Source organism: Fukomys damarensis, unplaced genomic scaffold (assembly GCF_012274545.1).
Source record: "Fukomys damarensis isolate Sample0158 unplaced genomic scaffold, DMR_v1.0_HiC HiC_scaffold_3, whole genome shotgun sequence".
In the NCBI taxonomy this organism is placed as follows: Eukaryota; Metazoa; Chordata; class Mammalia; order Rodentia; family Bathyergidae; genus Fukomys; species Fukomys damarensis.
The window spans coordinates 47769367-47789566 of NW_022900915.1; the positions used below are offsets into that span (position 1 = coordinate 47769367).

Here is a 20200-nt window from a genome sequence, read left to right on the forward strand (position 1 = left end):
TTTTTTTTTTTTTTTTTTTTTTTTTTTTTACCCTGAGTGATCAAGGACAAATTGTGTGTGAGTTCTGCAACCCTCCATCTAGAGACGAGGAGAGGGAGGCTCAGTTCACAGCTAATAATTAATAAATAATCATAATTAACAAATTCGGCCCTTAGTTGTTACAGGCCCTTAGTTTTTGTGATGTGGAAACAGTAGTTGAACACTGTCAACAAAACGTCTCTCCTACCACACTGACTCTTATCAGAACCATCCCATCTGAGTTATCATGGGCTATCCTGGGTTTTTCTTTCTTAGCTTCTTTACTATTTATGAAGCAAATAATTGCTAGAATGTGGAAGGCACCAGTTTCCAGCCTTCTGTACTGATATATTTGTTAGTCCATGGAGTCTTCTCCAAAGCCCTACAGTGAGTGTGATGTTCTGAATTTTAGAGCAGGAAGGCTGAGAGTCAGGGTGGTGACCTGCTCTGCCCCAAGTCAAGGTTCATGGGTCAGGCCAGCAGATGTGGATTCAGAGAGGACGACTCTATGCACACGCTGTGCCCAGCTCCCTCAGCAGTCGGCCCCCAATAAACATGATGCCTACACCCGACATCCAGGCCTCACTCTCCAGATGGAGTTACTGTTCCTGTTGGTTAGAATCCACCTGCATGACACTGAGGACCACACTTTCTGTTGTAAGATGCTTACATTTTATTCAGTTCTGTTCTCTCATTTATCCCTTCATTTATCATCATACTGAGCATTTTATTCCAAGATTCTACTTTAACTCTTTCTGACTTTTTGGATATTTCTCCCTCATGCCCAGTGATACTTTTTCTGCCTCTCCAAAATGCTTGATGACTACACAACCGTGAGCTCACTCAATCTAGGGTTCTCCAATATCTGTGCATCTAAAGAATTCACATGCTATAACGAGGGTACCCCAACCTGGGTACTTGGTTACATGGCTCAGCAAAGCCTTCTTAGAGCCCTTTGTCTGCCATTACGATGACTGCTTTGGGTCATTGTACTGTGGCTCTCTTCTCAATCTTCTTTTCGAAGGTGAAGAAAATGATACTGTTCATGACATTTTATAAAACATCATTTCATAGTTTTTCAGTCTTTCTGTACTTCAGTCTGATGGCACGTTTTTAGTAATTTTCATTGATACACTTTAGATGTACAATACAATTACATTCATCGCTGGGATCTTGTATCTGTACATGATGTATCGTGGTTCTCATTTTTCCCATTCCCCAGCCCTCCCTTCATCCCCTCTACCTTTCGCTGTCTATATAGACATTGTTTCCTTTTTTTTTCTTTTCTCTTATTTTTTCCTATTCCCTTTACTTTCCTCTAATCCTCCCACTTCCCCTACTCCTTCAGAGCTTTTCTTCCTATTTCACAATATCAGTTATACGTTTTGATCCTTTTCTACACTGTTAGTTTTTCACACCAGAGAAACTATTTGGTGTTTAACTTGTGTGTCCTATTTATTTCACTTAAGAGTATGGCCTCAGTGTGCATCTGCTTAGCTACAACTGTCTCTAATTTCTTGTTCTTATGGCTGAGTAGTACTCCACTTTATTTCTTTTTAAGTCTTCTCTATGCAGTCTCCAGCTGATGGGCACCTGGGCTATTTCCAGGTTTGGGCTATCACAGACTGTGTAATGGCACTTGTTTTTTAAACAAGCTCATGCCTATTCTCCCCATTCCTGAGGAAAAGCATTTCCTCAAAATGTGGCCTCCATAAAATATTTTCTCTGTTTGCAACCTTATTTTTTATGATGAAAGATTTTATGTAAGGAAAGGGGGCAGAGCACAGTGAACAAGTGTGACTCTGCCTGGGGTCCATGAAGCACTGCTGCAGGCTGCACAGCGTACAAAACCAGAAGCACACATGTGATCTGACACCCTCTGGGACGGTGAGTGTCCAGGAGAAACAGCAGAATCAGCTCTGCGGTCCAGGATGTGGATGGCTGGAGCCCATGTGCACTGTGGAAGGAAGGAAACTGGCACAGCAGCCTTGCAAAAAAGCACAGGAGTTCTCCACAGAATTCAATCGAGGGACTTCAGAACTCAGAAAGGTCATTTCTTTCTTGCACCCAAAGAAGTGGAAAGCAGGTATCAAACAGGTACTGGGCAGGAACGAGCACAGCAGCATCAACCGCCTTAGCAAAGGCACTGAAGCGATGTAAACGTGTGCGTAGACGAGGGTGTAAACCTTTATACACACACCCCATGAGACGTGCGAGGTAGGAATACACTTTTCAGTGCCCGGGACTTAGCTTATGGTGTAAGGGAAATAATCCAATCACAAAACTGTGAATGTTGCCTGATTCTCATGAGAGCAATGAAAGTCATAGAGATAGGAAGCGGAATGGGGGTTTCCATGGTGGGGGAGAGCAAAGAGATATTTAACAGATACAGGGAGAGAAGATTCAGGAAACGGACAGCAGCGATGAATATACAGCATTGCTGATGTGCCTAAATGCGCAGGACACAGGTTTGAAAATAGCTGAGTCAGTTTGGAAAAAATTGAAATAAGTAACATCACCTAAAATCACTCCACTGATTCCTATCCCTGGCAGGAAATGTTCAGAAGATATTCAGCCAAGAAAGAATCTATTATTGTATCATAGGTATACTGATGAAAAAGGCAGAGAAAATAAATGGAATAATATTTACCTTCAAAACCTCTTTCCTGCCAGTTGAATATTAAAGACAGATGCCATGGAAAGTGAAAACGTGAGTTTTCCCAATGCTTTTATCCTGCTGGGCTTCTCAGAGTTTCCGTGGCTGGAGAGGCCCCTCTTTGCAGTGGTCCTGATCTCCTACATCCTCACCCTGCTGGGGAACAGCTCCATCATCCTCCTCTCCCTGGTGGACCCCAGACTCCAGACACCCATGTACTTCTTCTTGGACAACCTCTCAATTCTGGACCTCAGTCTCACCTGCACCACTGTGCCCCAACTGCTAGCCAACCTGTGGGGAGCAGACAAGACCATTGCTACCTGGGGCTGCATCACACAAGCCTATATTTTCAGCTGGACAGGCACCACTGAATGCATCCTGCTGGCCGTGATGGCCATTGATCGTTATGTGGCCATCTGCCGGCCCCTCCAGTACACTCTCGTCATGCGTCCCCGGGTCTGCGTGCAGATGGCAGCCTCCTCCTGGTCCAGTGGCCTGGCCAGTTCTCTTATTCAAGCCACACTCACCCTCCAGCTCCCCCTCTGTGGGCACCACACCCTGGACCACTTCTTCTGTGAGGTGCCTGTGCTCGTCAAGCTGGCCTGTGGGGACACCTCTGCTAATGACCTGGCCCTGGCTGTACTAGACATCTCCTTTGGAATGATGCCTGCCCTGCTGGTGGTCATCTCCTACACCTTCATTGCTAGGGCTGTGCTGAAGTTACCTTCAGCTGAAGGAAGGCACAAGGCACTCAGCACCTGCAGTTCCCACTTGGTGGTGGTCACCCTGTATTTTGGACCAGGCATCTACATGTACCTCCAGCCACCAGCTGAGAGTTCTCGGGCCAAGTTCCTGTCCTTCTTCTACTGTGTTATCACCCCAGTGCTCAACCCACTCATCTACACCCTGAGAAACAAGGACATGAAGAGAGCATGGAAGAGGATCCTGCAGTCCCAGGGTGGGGTGATGTCTTGGAAAGCCAGGTCTCTGCCTGTCTAAGCAATTACACATATATATCAATGAATACAGTCATATTATATCTGTTTTCCCTAATAAGCATCTATGAATTCCAACTAAGTGTCCCAATTTCTCAAGGTCAACCACCTTGATAACTAAAAAAAAAAAAAAAAAAAAAAAAACTCTGGATTGGAATGTTCCATATTCTTCAGTTCTTACAGATGCCACACTCCTTTCTGTAATCCTTCCCAAAATGTCTGGCCTCTATTAACAGGATAAGCATGGTCCATACATTTTCAGGTCGATGAGAAATGCCACCTATTATATTTTTTTCTGTCTTTCTTTCATTTCTTTCTTTTGTCATAATTATTACCACATACTAATTTTGGACCATAATGGGTTTCATTATGACATTTCTCAACATGCCTGCAATGTGCTTTGATCACTTCCATCCTCCTAGTCCCCTCTCTCGTTCTCCTCTGGAGCCATTTGCCTGCCCCGATGTCTTTTCCCTTTATCGGGTTCTCTCCCACACACACAGCCAGATTCCATATATGACACATATATTGTAGTAATAAAAATCATGTCCTCTGCAAACAGGGATAATTTGACTTTTCATTTCCTCTTTGTATCCTTTTTATTTCTTTCTCTTGTGAAATTACTCAGGCTAGAGTTTCCAGTACAATATTGAATAGGGGCTATTGGAATCCAACATGGATAACATATCTAGAAGTGTGCCTTGATTTAATGTAATTTTCTCATATGTTAAGATATTTGTGGCCTCTTGGTTAATATGTATATGATAATTTTATAAGGAGCTATAACATACATAAATAAATAAATTCTAGAAATAAAAAAGAATTACAATATCTTGTCAATGTGTACTAATTCCCTAAAATTAGTATAATCATTATTAATGAAAATATGTAATAATAAAAAATTTAAAACAGTATCGAATAAGAGTGAGAAGACTGAACATGTGTGTCATGCTCCAGAGTCTAGAGAAAATGTTTCAACTCTCCTCCCTCCGGTAGGATATTAGCTCTGGGTTTGGCAATATAACCTGTATCTCCCTTTATGCCCTATAACATTTGTTTTGTAACTGGGTGTTCCGGCATTCCATGCACATTAATGTGCCGCTGTTGTTCTTGATGGAATGTTCCCATTATCAGTATGCAGCGACCTTAACTGCCTCTTCTGACCAGGGTTGGCTTGAAGTCTGTTTTGATAGATACCAGGGTAGCTACTTCCGCTTGCACGTGGGATTCCTTTGCTTGGGATGCACTCATCATCCTGTCATGCTCAGTCGTCCGTGTGTTTGCCAGGAACACGAAGTGGCAGGCCACCTTTCCTCACCAAAGACAGAGCCGGCTGTGAGATGGAGCCGATGTTCTTTCCCTGTAATTGGCTACACTGCATTCAGAGCCAGACCAGAGCCTATGTGATTCAAAGGAGCATGTTGAACGATGCAATGGTTGCCACAGAGACCTAAGTCCTGATTTGTGAAGTTGCAGAGCTCCTAAGTGAGATGACACTGTCGCCAAAGACCTTTGGCTCCAAGCCACATTCCATTCCATTCCTTAATTGTTCCGCAGCTTACTAGGGAACCACAACCTTCCTTTCACCTGTTCTGCTCCTTTCACAGGAATGACTTGTTCTGCTTTCTACAAATCTTGCCTGTGTCGGCTGCTATTACCAGATGCCACACAGTCCTAGTTGCTCGGTGTCCTCCCACTTGCTTGATTTTTGTGTAAGTCTTGTTTGCATGTCTTTCATTTGTGTTGCATTTTAGTGACTTGCAGGAAATCAAGACACTCGACCAGGGTCTTTGATAGCTGACACCAAATATGGTCAGTGGTTTGAACCAGCAAGTGGAATCACCTACTTGGCAGAACAGAGCTGGTGTCTAAAGCACTTGAATCTCACAAGACAATTTCCAAGGATGATTGGTGCAGAACAGCAGGTCAGTGTTTTGCCACAAGTACTTTCTTAACCACTGAGATTGAAACATGGGGCAGCCTCTTTCAACAGAAGAGCAACATTAAACGGGATTGCTTCATATGCTTTTAAAACAAGCTAAGTGTGCTCTGACAGTCAATACAATTATTAAAATGTTACAAGACATACTTAAATATAATCCATGGTTTCCCCATGTTGACACTCCCCAATACTGTGGAGGTACAAGGGAAACCTTCTCCATTGTTGGTGGGAGTGCAGACTGGTGTAACCACTATGGAAATCAATATGGATATACCTCAAAGAGCTGGGACTAGAGGTTTCATTTGACCCAGCCATAGCTCTGCTGGGTATCTTTCCAAAAGAATTAAAAGAATCATATCACAGTGATGTATGCACACCCATGGTTATAGCGGCACAGTTTGTAATAGCTAAAACTTGGAAACAGCCCAATTGCCCATCAATTGGAGACTGGATAAAGAAGATGTGGTTTTTCTTTAAAATAGAATACTACTCAGCCATAAAGAATGAGAAATTAGAGTCATTCATAGGAAAACAGATACATTTTGAGGATATACTCCTAAGTGAAATAAATAAGTCACATGTGTAAATACCAAGGGAAAGTGGGAGGGGGAGGGGAAAGGTAATAAGGGAAATGAAAAAATGGAAATAAAGTGTTTGTAGATGGGGAGGGGAGGAGGGGGTGAAGGGAGGGCAGGGACAAGGGGAAAAATGAGAACCAAGACCTGTCATATAAAGCTACAAGATTCCAGTAATAAATGTAACTGTACTGTATACCTAGAATGTACCAATAAACTCAATAAAAAGAAAAAAAGACCCTATACTCAGACCTCTGAGATAGCTTAAAACCAAGAGAGCAAATATTGATCAAACAGCTACTGGATGATACAAAAAAGACTAACCTAAGACTACCTGGAGCTAGAGAAATTTTAGTGATCAGCATGCATGGAATCAAATATGTTTAGTGACCATAGCTGAAAATGTTTCAAGTGTGGGAAAACGACTCATAATATAGTTAAATAAAACACACAGAACTCTAAATAATTATGACAAGAGGAAGAGCTCTTCATGACACATCATAGTCAAAATTCCGGAAGGCTAATACAAGGTCAAATCTTAAAAGCTGTGAGGAAAAGTCAACAAAAAGTAGTGTATAAACTGAAGAGTATAGCTAATTTCAAGAGAAAAATTAATAGAAAACAAGGAATTAGATATTTTGTAAGAGAGAAGGGGACCCAGAGACAGAGGGAGGGAGACAGGGAGGAGAAGGGGATATAAAGACAATTAGGGTCTGCTTTGTAGATTACCCACTTCCCATAAAGAATGTAATCCTTAGGTGCCACAAACACGGAGTGATAAAAATGAAATTATGCAAACTAAGAATGGATACTTTGACATACAAATGTTTTAACTATTGTGATAAAATTGTGCCATGGAAAGAAAATAAATACCTAACCAGCTAACGAGCTTCTCCACTTTCTACAGAAGTAGTGTTTCTGCTTCACGTGTAATTACCTGTGAACTTTATTCTTAACCCTGTGTGCATAGGATGAGTCTACTCCTGTGCACGATCTTAGATAGAAGCCACAGCGCATTTCAGTCTTTCTGTGCAATGAATTTATTGTTTCATGGTCTTATCTTCAACTCACCCAGGCGAATTCCTCAGGGCAAAGATGACCTTAAAGACAAATAAATTAGGAGAAGGGAAATTCCCTACAGAAATTTCATCTCTACAAATTTCATCACAGTGTTAATTATCCACATGCAGTTGCTCAGCCCTCAGAGGACTCAAGGGAATAAACCTCAAGAGGGTCCCCAAGGCAGCAGCCATCTTCTCCTCCTCCTCTTCCTCCTACTCCTCCTCCTCCTTTCTTCCTTCCTTCCTCCTCCTCGCCCCTCTCCCCCCACCTCTCCCTCTCTCCCCTTTGGATTCCTATTGACTCCCCATGGATTCTTATGAGTTGCACCTCCACATTAAACCCCAGGCCCTCTGAAGACAGTCTGCATTTTCTGACCTAGATCTCTGCACACTCACCGCTGGATCCTCGCCTCTCCACACCTGCTCTACCTCAGGTAAAACGAGCTGCTGGGAGTCTGGATGTGACTCCATGGCTGACGTGCAGTTGGTGTGGGAGAGGCTGTGGTTTCAACACATGGCACCAAAACAACAACGGAAAATGTGTGAGAGGGTGAGGTTTGGCTTGAGCGTGTGCTGCAATTCCTTTGCCCTCTAACGGATCTCACCAGATGGTGAAATAGGTTTCCTCACTTCCCTAATGAAGCTGGGTTGTTATAGATATTGGGAGGTAAAGATATAGAACTTCCCAGAAAAGTGTGGGGAGACAGATTTCTTAAACAAAATAATGATTTCAATCCGCCCCCCTCAGCAATGTAGTTTTCAAGAGCAAGAAATTATTGGTTTTATAATACTAGTAGCAATGGAAAAAGATGTATACACACACACACACACACACACACGAGAGGAGAAACAGAGAACAATAATCCTCCAAGGAAAATATGGAACATGTAGCAAGACTCAAGTGTTACACCTTCACATAAAGGCAGAAAACATAAGACAACAGAACATAAAACCTCTGTCCCCCCATATCTTACATGATGATGGAGATGAGTAGTTTAATCACAATTTATGTTTGAATCAGTTTTACAGTGTCCGATAGTAATGGTGTACTGTATTTCTGTTATCTTGGTGTCCTCAGTCTTGAAGGAAGAGGAGACGAAGCAGGCGAATTTAGGGCTGGTAAAGCCCGTGTTGCCAGCCTTTTGACAGGTGCTTCCTAAGTGATAAGTGTGCTTGCAGAGCTGAGCAGGCTCTGACTCACGGGCGTTAAGGTAGCAGCAGAGTCAGATGTGAAAGGGAGGCAGAGACGGGAGCTCCTCCTGCCCGACACCTGCAGGCTCAGCTTCTGTGTCCCTCCTGCAGAAGGCTGAGGTCACAGGCGCTTTCATCCCTGGCCTATGGTGTCTGGCTCCAGAGTCTGCAGAGTCTGGGCTCAGAGATGCCCACTCTGGATATAAACACTGTGCCATCATCCTACACCAGACGAGACGTCCACTACATCCACGCCACCCCAACAGCACCCACCCCACACTCCACACAGGGCCACTTTTCATGGGTGCATCAAATTAACCCCGGTGCTGTGCTGCTGGCCACACTTTTTTCAGTACTCTCTTCCAGATTTCCCCAGAGGTGATCACCAAATTTAATAACTGTATAATCCTGGGATTTGCTTTCTCTTCTTTTGAAATTTTGCCTAATATTCACCACTCTAGTCTGTTATGATCATTAAGTATTTTCCAATTCTTTGCAAGTACTTCTAAATACTGTGGTGTAAATAAGTCTGTGAATCTAAAGAATTGAAAATGTGTTATAATGCAAGATACTCTTCCTAGTGGATTCTCAGTGTGGATTCCATCGCTTTTGTGAAACTCATTTTTCTAAATAAGATGGATTGTATTAAGCAATAATTCTTATTTTCCCTTGTCCATTTTCTTTAAAGTGAAAAAAAATCATTTATAACATTTCCTGAAAGCTTATGATGCTCTTACATTTTTAGCCTTTGCACGATTATTTTTCCAAGCTCACATTTATATTTTGAAACCATTTCATGTATATTCTTTCTGATTGTGAAATGAAAATGTTCTTCTTGGTGTGAAACATATAAAAATGTTTACTGTTTATCCAGACTTCATATTGTTAGAGAAATTTCTTTTTTTTTTTTTTGTACCTGGGAATGAACTCAGGTCCTTGCACTTGCAAGGCAGGCCACCGAACCGCTGACTAAATCCCAGGCACAGAGAAAGATTTTTCTTAATGAGATAAAAATACAGGAGGATGAATAAGGAAGAGAGATAAAATGTAATGAAGATAATGTTAGATGTGGCTGCTACAAAAAGCATTACATACTGCATGTTGTAAAAGCAAAGATTTATTTTCTCACAGATCTGGAGCTTGAAAAGCGCTGGATAAAGGTTGTGGTAGGGTTTGAATTGCAGTCAAGGTTCTCTTCCTAGTTTGCAGACGGTCACCCCAATATTTGCTTCTGTGCATTTTCATGTCACGAAATGAGAGGGAGGCGGGGGGAGGGAGAAGCACCTCCTCTAAGTGTACAGCCCTGTCAGATGGAGCCTCTTCGGTACCTCCTGTAACATTAGGGGCCTCCTGAAGGGCCCCACTTACAAACACGTGGGGGTGAGGGCTCCAAAATATGAACTGTGGAGGCACAGTGCAGACCTCCAGAGATGACAATGAAGTGTTTGTGTAGACTTGTGATGGACAGAAGTCCACGAGGGGCAGCAGAGCACCATGGGGAGTAACACACAACCATGCAAACAGTGCCGTGCTCAAGTCGTGATGCCAACACCTAAGGTACAACGCTGTCTGGCAGCAAGCCTGGCCCAGGCACTGCTAGCACCTAAGCGTAGGAGCCAAAAGCCACTTCCTGCCTAGGAAACTGTGAACCAAGAGCCACAAAAGAGGACTCTCCATGGGAGTGCGAGAAGCAAATTCTGAAAAGCAAGGTTTCCTTTAATTAGCCATGAAATCAGCTAGTTAGATATTTAAACGGATAGGTGTAAAATATTAAAAGGAAACATCTGAAGCTGGTGGGGCCGTTGTTGAGAGATGCCTGTGGGTCCACTGAGTCCCAAGGTGGTGGGTAAGGGAGCGGCTGTGCTCATCCAAACATGACCTGCAGTGAGGCCGAGAAGCCAACACGGGATGTGTGCAGTGTTAATGTCCACTAAAGCACACAAGGCTCCAGGAGGTAGGAGGCTCCTCTGCACAGGGAGGCCGGAGCTGTGAAGTGAAGATCACTGTGCCCTGGGCCAGGAGCTATCAGGGAAGGGTGCACACACCAGTGGGGCACATGTTCTCCATGTGCTGCTCAGCACAGCGTATCCATCTGCAGTCTCAGTGCTCTGGGTCCCTGCTGGGGACCCTGATTCTTTCGGATGGGAGGAAGGTGACCCTGAGGAGAGGAGGAGGGGAAGGGTCCCCTCAAAATCAAAAATCCGGACCTTGGCATGTCTGAGGCTGACACAGGCTGGGCTGCAGAGTGCAGCCTCCATGTGTACTGGAAAGGGACCAAGAGATAAGAACACGGAGAGAGAGGTGGGGAAGGAGAAGAAGAAAGAATTAAGATGCGGTATTTACTTGCGCCACCTGCCATGGTGCATGTAGTCCCTCACTATACACTGCAGACATGTACTTATAAAAGAAGTAGGACATCTGAAACAGAGATGAAATCATAGAGCTCGAACCTTCATGGCCTGCAAAAATTATATGATATTTGTATTTTTTTAATGGGGAAGGAAACAAATACCCTAACAAGTGACGAGGGTGTAATGAAATGAGAAAGAGAAGTGAAAACAGCAGAGGAGACAGAGGCACCAAAACCCTGACTTGATGAGAGTCCCCGTCAGTGCCCACTGAAACCTGATGGCCCACAGACTCCGCCGGGTAACTGAGAGGTCTTGGTGTCCTGCAGAGGCTGCGAGCCTGGGAACAGCTCCTGACGTGAACTGCAGTGACCAGGTCAAGTCTGGGTTCTGCCCGGCAGCAGGACCAGCAGTGACTCAGCTCCTAGGGAGGCTGCACAACAGTACAGGTTTGGGGGTTCCCTGGAGACCCCTCCCCAGTACCAGAGAGCAGGCACCTGCATCACAGGCACTGGAGGACAGGTGTGCAGGTCCCTGTCATGCACCCCAGCTTCCGGGAAGTGAGCTCCAGGACATGGGCAAGTTGCACCTCTCCTCCAAATTCAATTCCCCCTGTCCCTACGGGGAGCCCGAAGTTGAAGATAAGGTATCTAAAACACTGCACCTGTGGAAGAAAGGCTCATAAATGGTGCAAGAATTAGATCAGAGAAGTAAGTTCTAGTATCTCCTGCCCATCAGAATGACTACAGATTACTGTATGTAACGTATAATTCTACAAGAATGTGAGTGTTTCCACCACCGAGAAATGAGAAGTGTGTAAGGAGGTAGCTATGCTTGCCTTGCTTGAACATTAGAAGGTGTAGCAAAACACGCCATGGTGTGCAGTTTTCTTGTCAAAATAAAAAGGCTCATGGCACGTGCCCAGAGGAGGCAGAGGTTCAGGAAGACCCGAGAGAGGCTGCCCACAGCCCAACTGGTGCCCAGGACACACACAACCTAAAGCAAGGAAGCTACAACCATGAGAAACAAACACAGGGGACAAACCACAAACCTAGGGAAGGGGAGAGAAGCAGTTCCCATTTTTAGATTTAAATATGTATTTTTCACCAAACTAACAAAATATATAAAGACATAGGACAATATGACCTATCCAAATGAAAGCTAAAGGAACCAACAGGAAGAAATCCTGACCAAGGCCTGTGGAAGATCTACCAAACAGTTTGAAACACAGATCTTTAAGGAGCCCAGAGAATTGAAGGAGAGAAGTCAGGAAATCAAGGTAAACAATCCAGTTTAGGAGGAGCACGCTGCACACCAACCAGCAGGGGGCACCAAACCAAGTGTCCCATGTGTGGCTCCTGTGGATATGTGGCTATGACTGGTTAGTACATTAAGCTGGCACAGGAAGACACTGGGAATAACGATTCATACTCCAATAGAAGAATTATACCACAGGCAGGGAAACCTTATGTTTGAAAAGAAGTTCTTATATTTAAATCTTTTCTGTTATTAGAGTTTATCATTGTATACTATAACCTTTTATTTTGCATTCATTTTTTTAACATGAAGATACAATTTGAGCCTCATTTTTGAGAATAAAATTCTGCTAAAAATATCATAGTCCGGGATGTTTATAGTGTATAAATTGTTATTTCTGAACTATTCCTTTTGAAATGATGGAACCACAGCAGACACCAAGTAATTGAGGCTGTAGAAGGCGATGCCATGGATAAGTGAGGGTGAAGGTATGAACAAAATGAAAATACCAAGAAAGAGAAAGAGGATATCAGAAGATTGAAAGATATCTGCTGCTCTTGGGTAGGAAGAAGAACACAGTAAAAATGGCCATAATTGTTATATACATGTAATACAATCCCACTCAAAGCAGCATTAGCATACCTCTCAGAACCAAAGAGAGTAGTCCTAAAGTTCATTTGGAATCAGACAAAACCGAAAACAGCCAAAACAATTCTGGGCAACAAAGGTAAATCAGGGAGAATCATGATTAAAATTATACTACAAAATTACTGTGACAAATGCTCAACATTACTGGTGATCCAAGAGATGCAAATTAAAACAACCCTGAGATTCCATCTCTCTCCAGAAAGAATGACTGCTATCAAGAGATCAACCAACAACAAACTTTGGGGAGGCTATGTGGAAAAACAAAACTTGCCCTCTGTTGGTGGGAGTACAGACTTATGTATGCAGCCAGTGGAAATCAGTGTGAAGATTCCTCAAAATAATTACGATTAGAGATTCCATTTGACCCAGGTATTCCCCTGCTGTGTATCTTTCTGAAAGAATTAAAAGCATTTTACCACAAACATATATGCACACCAATGTTTATAGCCACATAGTTTGCAATAGCTAAGTCTCAGAAACAACCTTCATCAACCTATAAATGGACAGAAAAGGAGGTAGTTTTTTAATATAATTGAGTACTATGCAGCCATAAAGAAGATAAATTTGAGACATTTATAGTTAAATGGATGCAACTTGAAACCATAATCTTACATGAAATCAATCAAACACATTTGTAAATATCACATTGGCTCTCTGGTATGAGAAACTGAGCGGGTAAATAAGAACTAAAATATAGGCTACATAATGTAAAATAGCAAGAAACTATTCTAAAGGAAAGGGAAAAGTGAAGGAGGGAGGGAAGAAATGGAAAAGAAAATGAGAAAAGAAGGAAAAAATAGAAACAACACTTCTACAAATAAGGAGGGGAGTGATGTAGAAGGAAGGTAAGGGAACTGGGGAAAAAAGGAATCAAGATAGATTGTGCACAGATACAAATTCCCTTTGATGAAATATATATATAGATAGATAGATAGATAGATAGATAGATAGATAGATAGATATAGATATATATAGATATATAGATATATAGATATATCCAATAAAATTAATTTTAAAGGAAAAGAATATCTAGGCTGGGGATTTAGCTCAGTGGTGCTGCCACCTGCCTCACAAGTGCAAGGACCCAAGTTCGATCCCCAGTACTGCAAAGAAAAAGAATGTCTAGACAAAATGTGATGTATACATGCAATGGGATATCGCTTTACCTTTGAAAATGGGAAATTCTGACATGCTGCCCCATGGTTGAATCCAGAAAAGATTGTGACAGCAAGAGAAGTCAACTTCAATAGTTCAAATAATGTCAGAGCCTGTTTCTCTGAGATATTTGAGCAGTTAAATTCATAGGCACAAGAAGTGGACTCGTGGTAGCCAGGGTCTGTGTGGATGGAAGATTGGGTAGACATTACTCAGCAGGTCCAGCCTGAGTTTGATAGATAAGATTCTAGGGGTTTAAGATTCTAGGGGTCAGTGGAGGTTGTGTTGCAGAACAATATGAGTGCACATAATGCCATTTAATGGTGTGCTGAAATTTGGATAAAATAATGAATTTTATGCTGCATCTGTTTTACCATGTAAAAAGTATGAGAAAAGTAGAAGAGACATTGCCTAAAATAAAGCCCCTTGATGGTTTCTTCCTTTGAAAAACTATCCAGAGTGTTACATAGCTGATTTAGCGCTGCCAGCCTCTACCCCATCCTTTCCTAAGTGGACAGTGAGGAAGAGGAGGAAGCAGGAGCAGCACACTGCTGCGGAGCTGTCAAACCCACAGCACAGCACGGCCTTTCTCTGGGTCACGAGAACTGTGTGGTTACTGAACGTGGTGGAAGACAGAAAGAGCAGCAGGGGAGACAGGCTGGGCAGGGGGTGCGCTCCTCAGCCATCCCCTGGGACCGAGTAAGTGAGAAAGTCAGCAGGAAGGAGGAAGATTTACTGTGGCTCCGGGGCCACAGATTTCACTCCACAGTCAGCTGTTCCACTGCCCCTGGGCCTGAGGTCAGAGGATCACGTGGAAGGGCAGGGCAGAGGACAGCTGTGCTCCTCATGGTGGCGCAGGGCAGAGAGAGCCAGACAGGAAGGGCAGGGATGAGATACAGCCCAAGGCATTCCACACGGCCCACTACCTCCAGCTGGGCCCAGCTCCTTCACCTCCCATGGATGCCATCAGATTGCCTTCCCGATGAACCCACTGAGGAAGTGAGAACATTCCTGAAGAAACAGCCCTGAAAACCCCGCCTCTGAACACATGAGCTAGCTCCAGACATTCTGGGTCCAAAGCACAAAAACCACTCCTGGCCCCCATTTCTCACATCCATCTCTCTATGCAAAATGCACTTTGTCCAACTCCAGGAGTCCTCAGAACTTCACAGTTCCATCATCACTCCAAATCCAAGTCAGAGTGTATTACAACATGTGCAAACTTGTCAAAATGAAACCCCATTGTCAGTACGCACTGATTAAAAAAAAAGTTGAAAGAAATTCCAAGTCCAGAGACTTCCCTGGGACTCGAGGCAATCTTTGGCTGGGAGCTACTTTCGAAACAAAAAAGCAAATTCCAACATCCAACAGTGTGACAGGCATAGGGTAAACATTCCCATTCCAGGAAAATAGCAAGGAGGAACCCAAACCCAGAAAGATAAGTATTAAATCCCAAAGCTGCAGCCCAGCACCCAGGACACCTGTGGCAGGATGTGCATGCCTATGGTCTGGGGCAGCCCCAATCCCCTGGCCTTGCCAGTTGCACCCTCCTGGCCTCTCTCTCCTCTGCCTCTGCTCCCTGCCTACAGCTTACTTCCCAGGATGTCCCATGTTCCTGGAATCTCTAAATTCCTGAGATTCCCTCACTGCAGCTTTGCCTTTCCTCACAGTTTCATGCATCAGGCTCTCTGGGGTCCCCTCTGGGGATAGGAACCCTGCCACACTAGTCTGGCTCCCAGGTCTCCCACTGAAATGCTGCTAGAAGCCTCCATGAACCACACCTGCAATTCTCGTACCTGCAGAGCAAGCACGGTGTCCATGAAACCAAGGTCTTACACGCACATGAGCAGGAGCCAGGGCCCCTTGGACAGTGGCTGCTGTGGCCTCTGAGTACCTGGATGGCTGAGCATGGAGAAATGAATCTGAGGGACCCAACAATCTAGGCAGACCTGCCCAAGGACAGCACTCCAGGGTTCTCTTCATAATGAAAGATTTATACTATATATACTTCACCCTATGTAGGTGGGGTCCATGCTGATGCCTTCAAAGCATCTTTTCTCTTGCCCTTTGGAAAGTACTTGGCTTTTTTAATGGCACTAATGTCTGCAGCAACCATAACTTACTTGAGCCCAAGCTTTTGAAATCTTTCTCTTGTCCTCTCTGCTCTTGACTCTCACTGTTAACCTGGCTGAAAGCATGGAGCAGTGCCCATCTCATAACCTGAGTGCTGTTCTCCATGAAACTTCCTGTGTCACACCAATTAGTTTGTCACCTTTAAACCCAGCTTTCCACAATGTCTCAGAGCATGGACAAAATTCAAATAAGTGCTTTGTCAGCCTGTAACATGAAAGGACTCTAGACCAATTGCCATGAAATACATTTTTCTTTATTAAACTGCATCAAAACAGACTTCAGTGTCTGCATTCTAGGAGCTATCAGCATCGTGAGATCAGACTAGAATAATCCCCTCTAGGACATTTCAGCTCCAACTCTATTTCAAAGTCAAGGGATAGGTAATATATTTACACAGCAGCAGTGTGATATTTGATGACATCTTCTAATACTTATGGGAATCATCCCAATTACAAAAGGAAAGGCATAAAAATGAGGCATAGGATTATAGAAATGGGAAAGTAAAATTCATCTTCCTTGTCCATTTCCTTCCAGCTGTATATTAGACACATATGCTATGGAAATGGAAAATGCGAGCTTTCCCAACACTTTTGTCCTGCTGGGCTTCTCAGAGTTTCCCTGGCTGGAGAGGCCCCTCTTTGCAGTGGTCCTAGTCTCCTACCTCCTGACCCTAGTGGGGAACAGCTCCATCATCCTCCTGTCCCTGGTGGACCGCAGACTTCAGACGCCCATGTACTTCTTCCTGGACAACCTCTCAATTCTGGACCTCAGTGTGACTTGCACCATTGTGCCCCAGCTGCTGACCAACCTGTGGGGACCAGACAAGACCATTGCTGCCTGGGGATGCATCACACAGCTCTACATTTATACCTGGACAGGTGCCACTGAATGCATCCTGCTGGCCATGATGGCCATTGATCGCTATGTGGCCATCTGCCGGCCCCTCCAGTACACTCTCATCATGCATCCCTGGGTCTGTGTGCAGATGGCAGCCATCTCCTGGTCCAGTGGCCTGGCCATTTCTCTGCTCCATGCAACACTCACCCTCCAGCTCCCCCTCTGTGGTCACCACACCCTGGATCACTTCTTCTGTGAGGTGCCTGTCCTCATCAAGCTGTCCTGTAGGAATGCCACGGCTAATGAGATGGCCCTGGCCATAGGAGCCATCCCATTTGGAATGCTGGCTCCCCTAATGGTGGTCATCTCCTACATCTTTATTGCTAGGGCTATACTGAAACTACCTTCAGCTGAAGGAAGACACAAGGCACTCAGCACCTGCAGTTCCCACTTGCTGGTCGTCACCATGTATTTTGGGCCAGGCATGTACATGTACCTCCAGCCTCCAGCCAAGAGCACACAGGCCAAGTTTATGTCCTTCTTCTACTGTGTATTCACACCGGTGCTTAACCCACTCATCTACACCCTGAGAAACAAGGATGTGCAGACAGCATGGAAGAGAATCCTGCAAACCCAGGGCAAGTTGAAGTCTTGGAAGGTCAGAAGGTGCCTGCCTGTATCCTGAGCAGCTACATGCACATGTCCATGAAGACTGGCACATTCTATCTTCTTTTCCAAACAAGAATCTACAAATTCAAAGAAAAGAATTCTCTTCTCCAAAAATTAATTATTCTAATAACCTGAGAAAATTTTTGATAAAAAGTTGTCCTCTGAGATCATCAATAGAGTAACTGTGCTGTTTATCAATCCTTCCAATATATTTGTATGTCACAGGCACACACACATGTACTGTCATAGATGCAGCATGATCCACTCATCTATAGAGACACCTGCACTTTATTAGTGACTGCCACACCATTTCCAACAGCCAAGTTGTGGAATAAAAGTAAGTGCCTATCAATGAGTGATGGCAACATAAAATGGAGTATGTGTACACAAAGGGATATTATTTGAACCCACAAAAGCAAATTCTTCCATCTGTGTAACATGGATAGAACCAAAGAACATTAGTAAATGGAATGAGCTAAACACAGATAAACTGCCTACTCTCACTGCTACATGGAGTATAAAAGGTTGACTCTAAAACTAGGTTGCTATTTGAGAAAATGAAGGATGATCATTAGAGAGTAATGTCTAGAGTACACTATGCATTTGCATTTATACATTTCTGTAAAAATCTGAATGTGAAGGTAAGGTAAATTGATTTTTGAAAAAATTCTCCATCTAACTACATGAGCAACTTCAGTCCTCATTTGCAAATGAACCAGACTTATCGAATATATTTTTCATCTGAAAGAACCCCTGCACTTCTTAATCAAATGTCTTAACCATGCATTCCTGTGACATCTCTCTCATGTTTGGATGTAATAATAAAGCTGACATTTGCAAGAGGTGAGGAGTAAAGGGGAGGTGGTGGCTGCAGTTGATGGACATGGAAGGATGAGAGGGAGGCGTCCTGAGCCTCAGCATGTCCACCTCCGGAGGGACCAGGCCAGGCCACCTACAGTGTCTCTCACCTGAGCCCTCTGCACTTCCAGTGCTGTCTGCCACACACGATGCCTTTTCAGTCTCCCGTGTTTTCCCGGGGAGTTTTCACCACACAGCAGTGCTCTTTAGTATACTTGCTGCTGAAGCAAACAGAGCAGTGCTCTTTCGTAATATTCACATAGGAAAATGTTTGTTTACTGTGAAGTGGAATAGCTTGTCAAAAGTGAGTAGGGCAGAGAAACTGGCTGGCAACTGATCCCTGTGTTGTCAGGAAGATCCACTTCAATATACCACTGGTGCATTTTACTAGCAGCAGAACTTCCAGTAGTACTAGCAAGAAACAGACTGCTTGATCCATCTAGGCCTGTGGGAAGGTGAGTCTGGCAGCAATCCAAGCCATCAGAACCACAACTAGGATGGTGGGCAGAATAACAAGTTTCTCTAGCACACTAAATACAGGATGAGGTACATTCTGCAAGCCCACCTCTTCACTACTCCAGGCTGTCAATAAACATGTGAATTTGTTCCCGTGTGACTGTGATGGCTTCAGGAAGATCAAACCAAAGGATTCTAAACAAACAGAAAGGGAGGAGAAACCGATCCTCATTATGGTGCTGCTATGAAGGGAGAGAACCCCAGTGATAGTAGAAAGTCCTACCAAAGGGACCGGCACTGTCCAAGTACCCCTTGCTATAGCTACTGGGGCCCAAGAATCAGTAGAGCTGCTGGTAGAGGCATACTGCCTGGGCCTTCCACACCACAGGATCCTGAAGGATGTGTTGGGACAGTCCACGGTGTGGGTAGGCCTTCCCAAGAGGTGATGACCCCACAAAGAAGAGGAAATGTGGCAGCTGCAGCCGCAGGCAGTATTACATGGGCCTCGACATAGCACCCGCATGGTTATGGGCATTCCCTCCCACCTATGGGCCAATGGACACACGCTCCAGGCATGATGGCCCCTTCTCCTGGCATTCAGCCCTCAATGGACCCTCCAATGTGGGTCTTGCCTGAATGAGGGACTCCTATGTGCATGCCATCTCCAGGGAGGCAGGCCTTTTCCCCATGTGAGACATTTGACCTTGGCTGCAGCGTTATGAAAGTAGCATCACAGGAGCATGGATCCAATGTCCCAGAACTTTTTCTGTTGTCTACCACAGAACTTTTTTTTTGTTGTGCTATTGTTTGCAGAGACTCACTGAATTTTCTGGTTTCCCTTAAAACCACCCCTCCACCCCAGGGAATGCATTTGTCAAGACCCTAGACTCAGCCCTCCTCTGCTCTTTGTTTATTTCCTGTAAGGCTACACATACTCCTTTTATTTCCTTGTGCTCTATGAAACGATTTAGAATAAACTGTTTTGAAAGAATATTGAAAATATATATATATATATATATATTGAATGCCGTGTCATACAACACAAATGTGGACCACAGTTAACAATATTGTATAATACTATTCAAAATAGCTAAAGAGAAGGTTCAGAGGTTCTCTGCATGTGAGAAGCCACAAGAGAGAGTGACACATGCCTGTAATCCCAGCAATTGGGAGGCTGAAGCAGGATTATTGTGAAGTGAAGGCCAGCCTGGGCAGCACAGTGAATCCAAGTCCAGTCCAAACTACACATGAGAGAGACTCTGTCTCAAAGAAACTAAAGCCAAAAAGTAAAGACCATGGTAAACGTTTGCTGTGATCAAGAACCCAAGGATCATGTGTTAATCAACACCCAAGTTACAACTGTAATGTATAATATGGTATATCATAAACAAATGCAGCTAC

The 20200-nt window shown here is 44.0% G+C and overlaps 2 protein-coding genes and 1 pseudogene across 2 annotated transcripts; all 3 read left to right on the forward strand.

The window, feature by feature from the left end:
* The first annotated feature begins 2713 nt into the window (after positions 1–2713).
* LOC104853864 (olfactory receptor 15) lies at positions 2714–3673 on the forward strand. The gene has a single exon (XM_010612064.1). The coding sequence runs from the start codon at positions 2714–2716 to the stop codon at positions 3671–3673; it is 960 nt and encodes a 319-aa protein (XP_010610366.1).
* Positions 3674–16535: 12862 nt separating this feature from the next.
* On the forward strand, positions 16536–17501 carry LOC104853863 (olfactory receptor 2G3). Its single transcript, XM_010612062.1, has one exon. The coding sequence runs from the start codon at positions 16536–16538 to the stop codon at positions 17499–17501; it is 966 nt and encodes a 321-aa protein (XP_010610364.1).
* A 565-nt stretch (positions 17502–18066) lies between these two features.
* On the forward strand, positions 18067–19439 carry LOC117286908 (annotated as a pseudogene).
* The last annotated feature ends 761 nt before the right edge of the window (positions 19440–20200 follow it).

Bases quoted from the DNA above. Each gene is read 5' to 3' on its own strand.
- LOC104853864 (XM_010612064.1), top strand. From the start codon at position 2,714: ATGGAAAGTGAAAACGTGAGTTTTCCCAATGCTTTTATCCTGCTGGGC.
- LOC104853863 (XM_010612062.1), top strand. From the start codon at position 16,536: ATGGAAATGGAAAATGCGAGCTTTCCCAACACTTTTGTCCTGCTGGGC.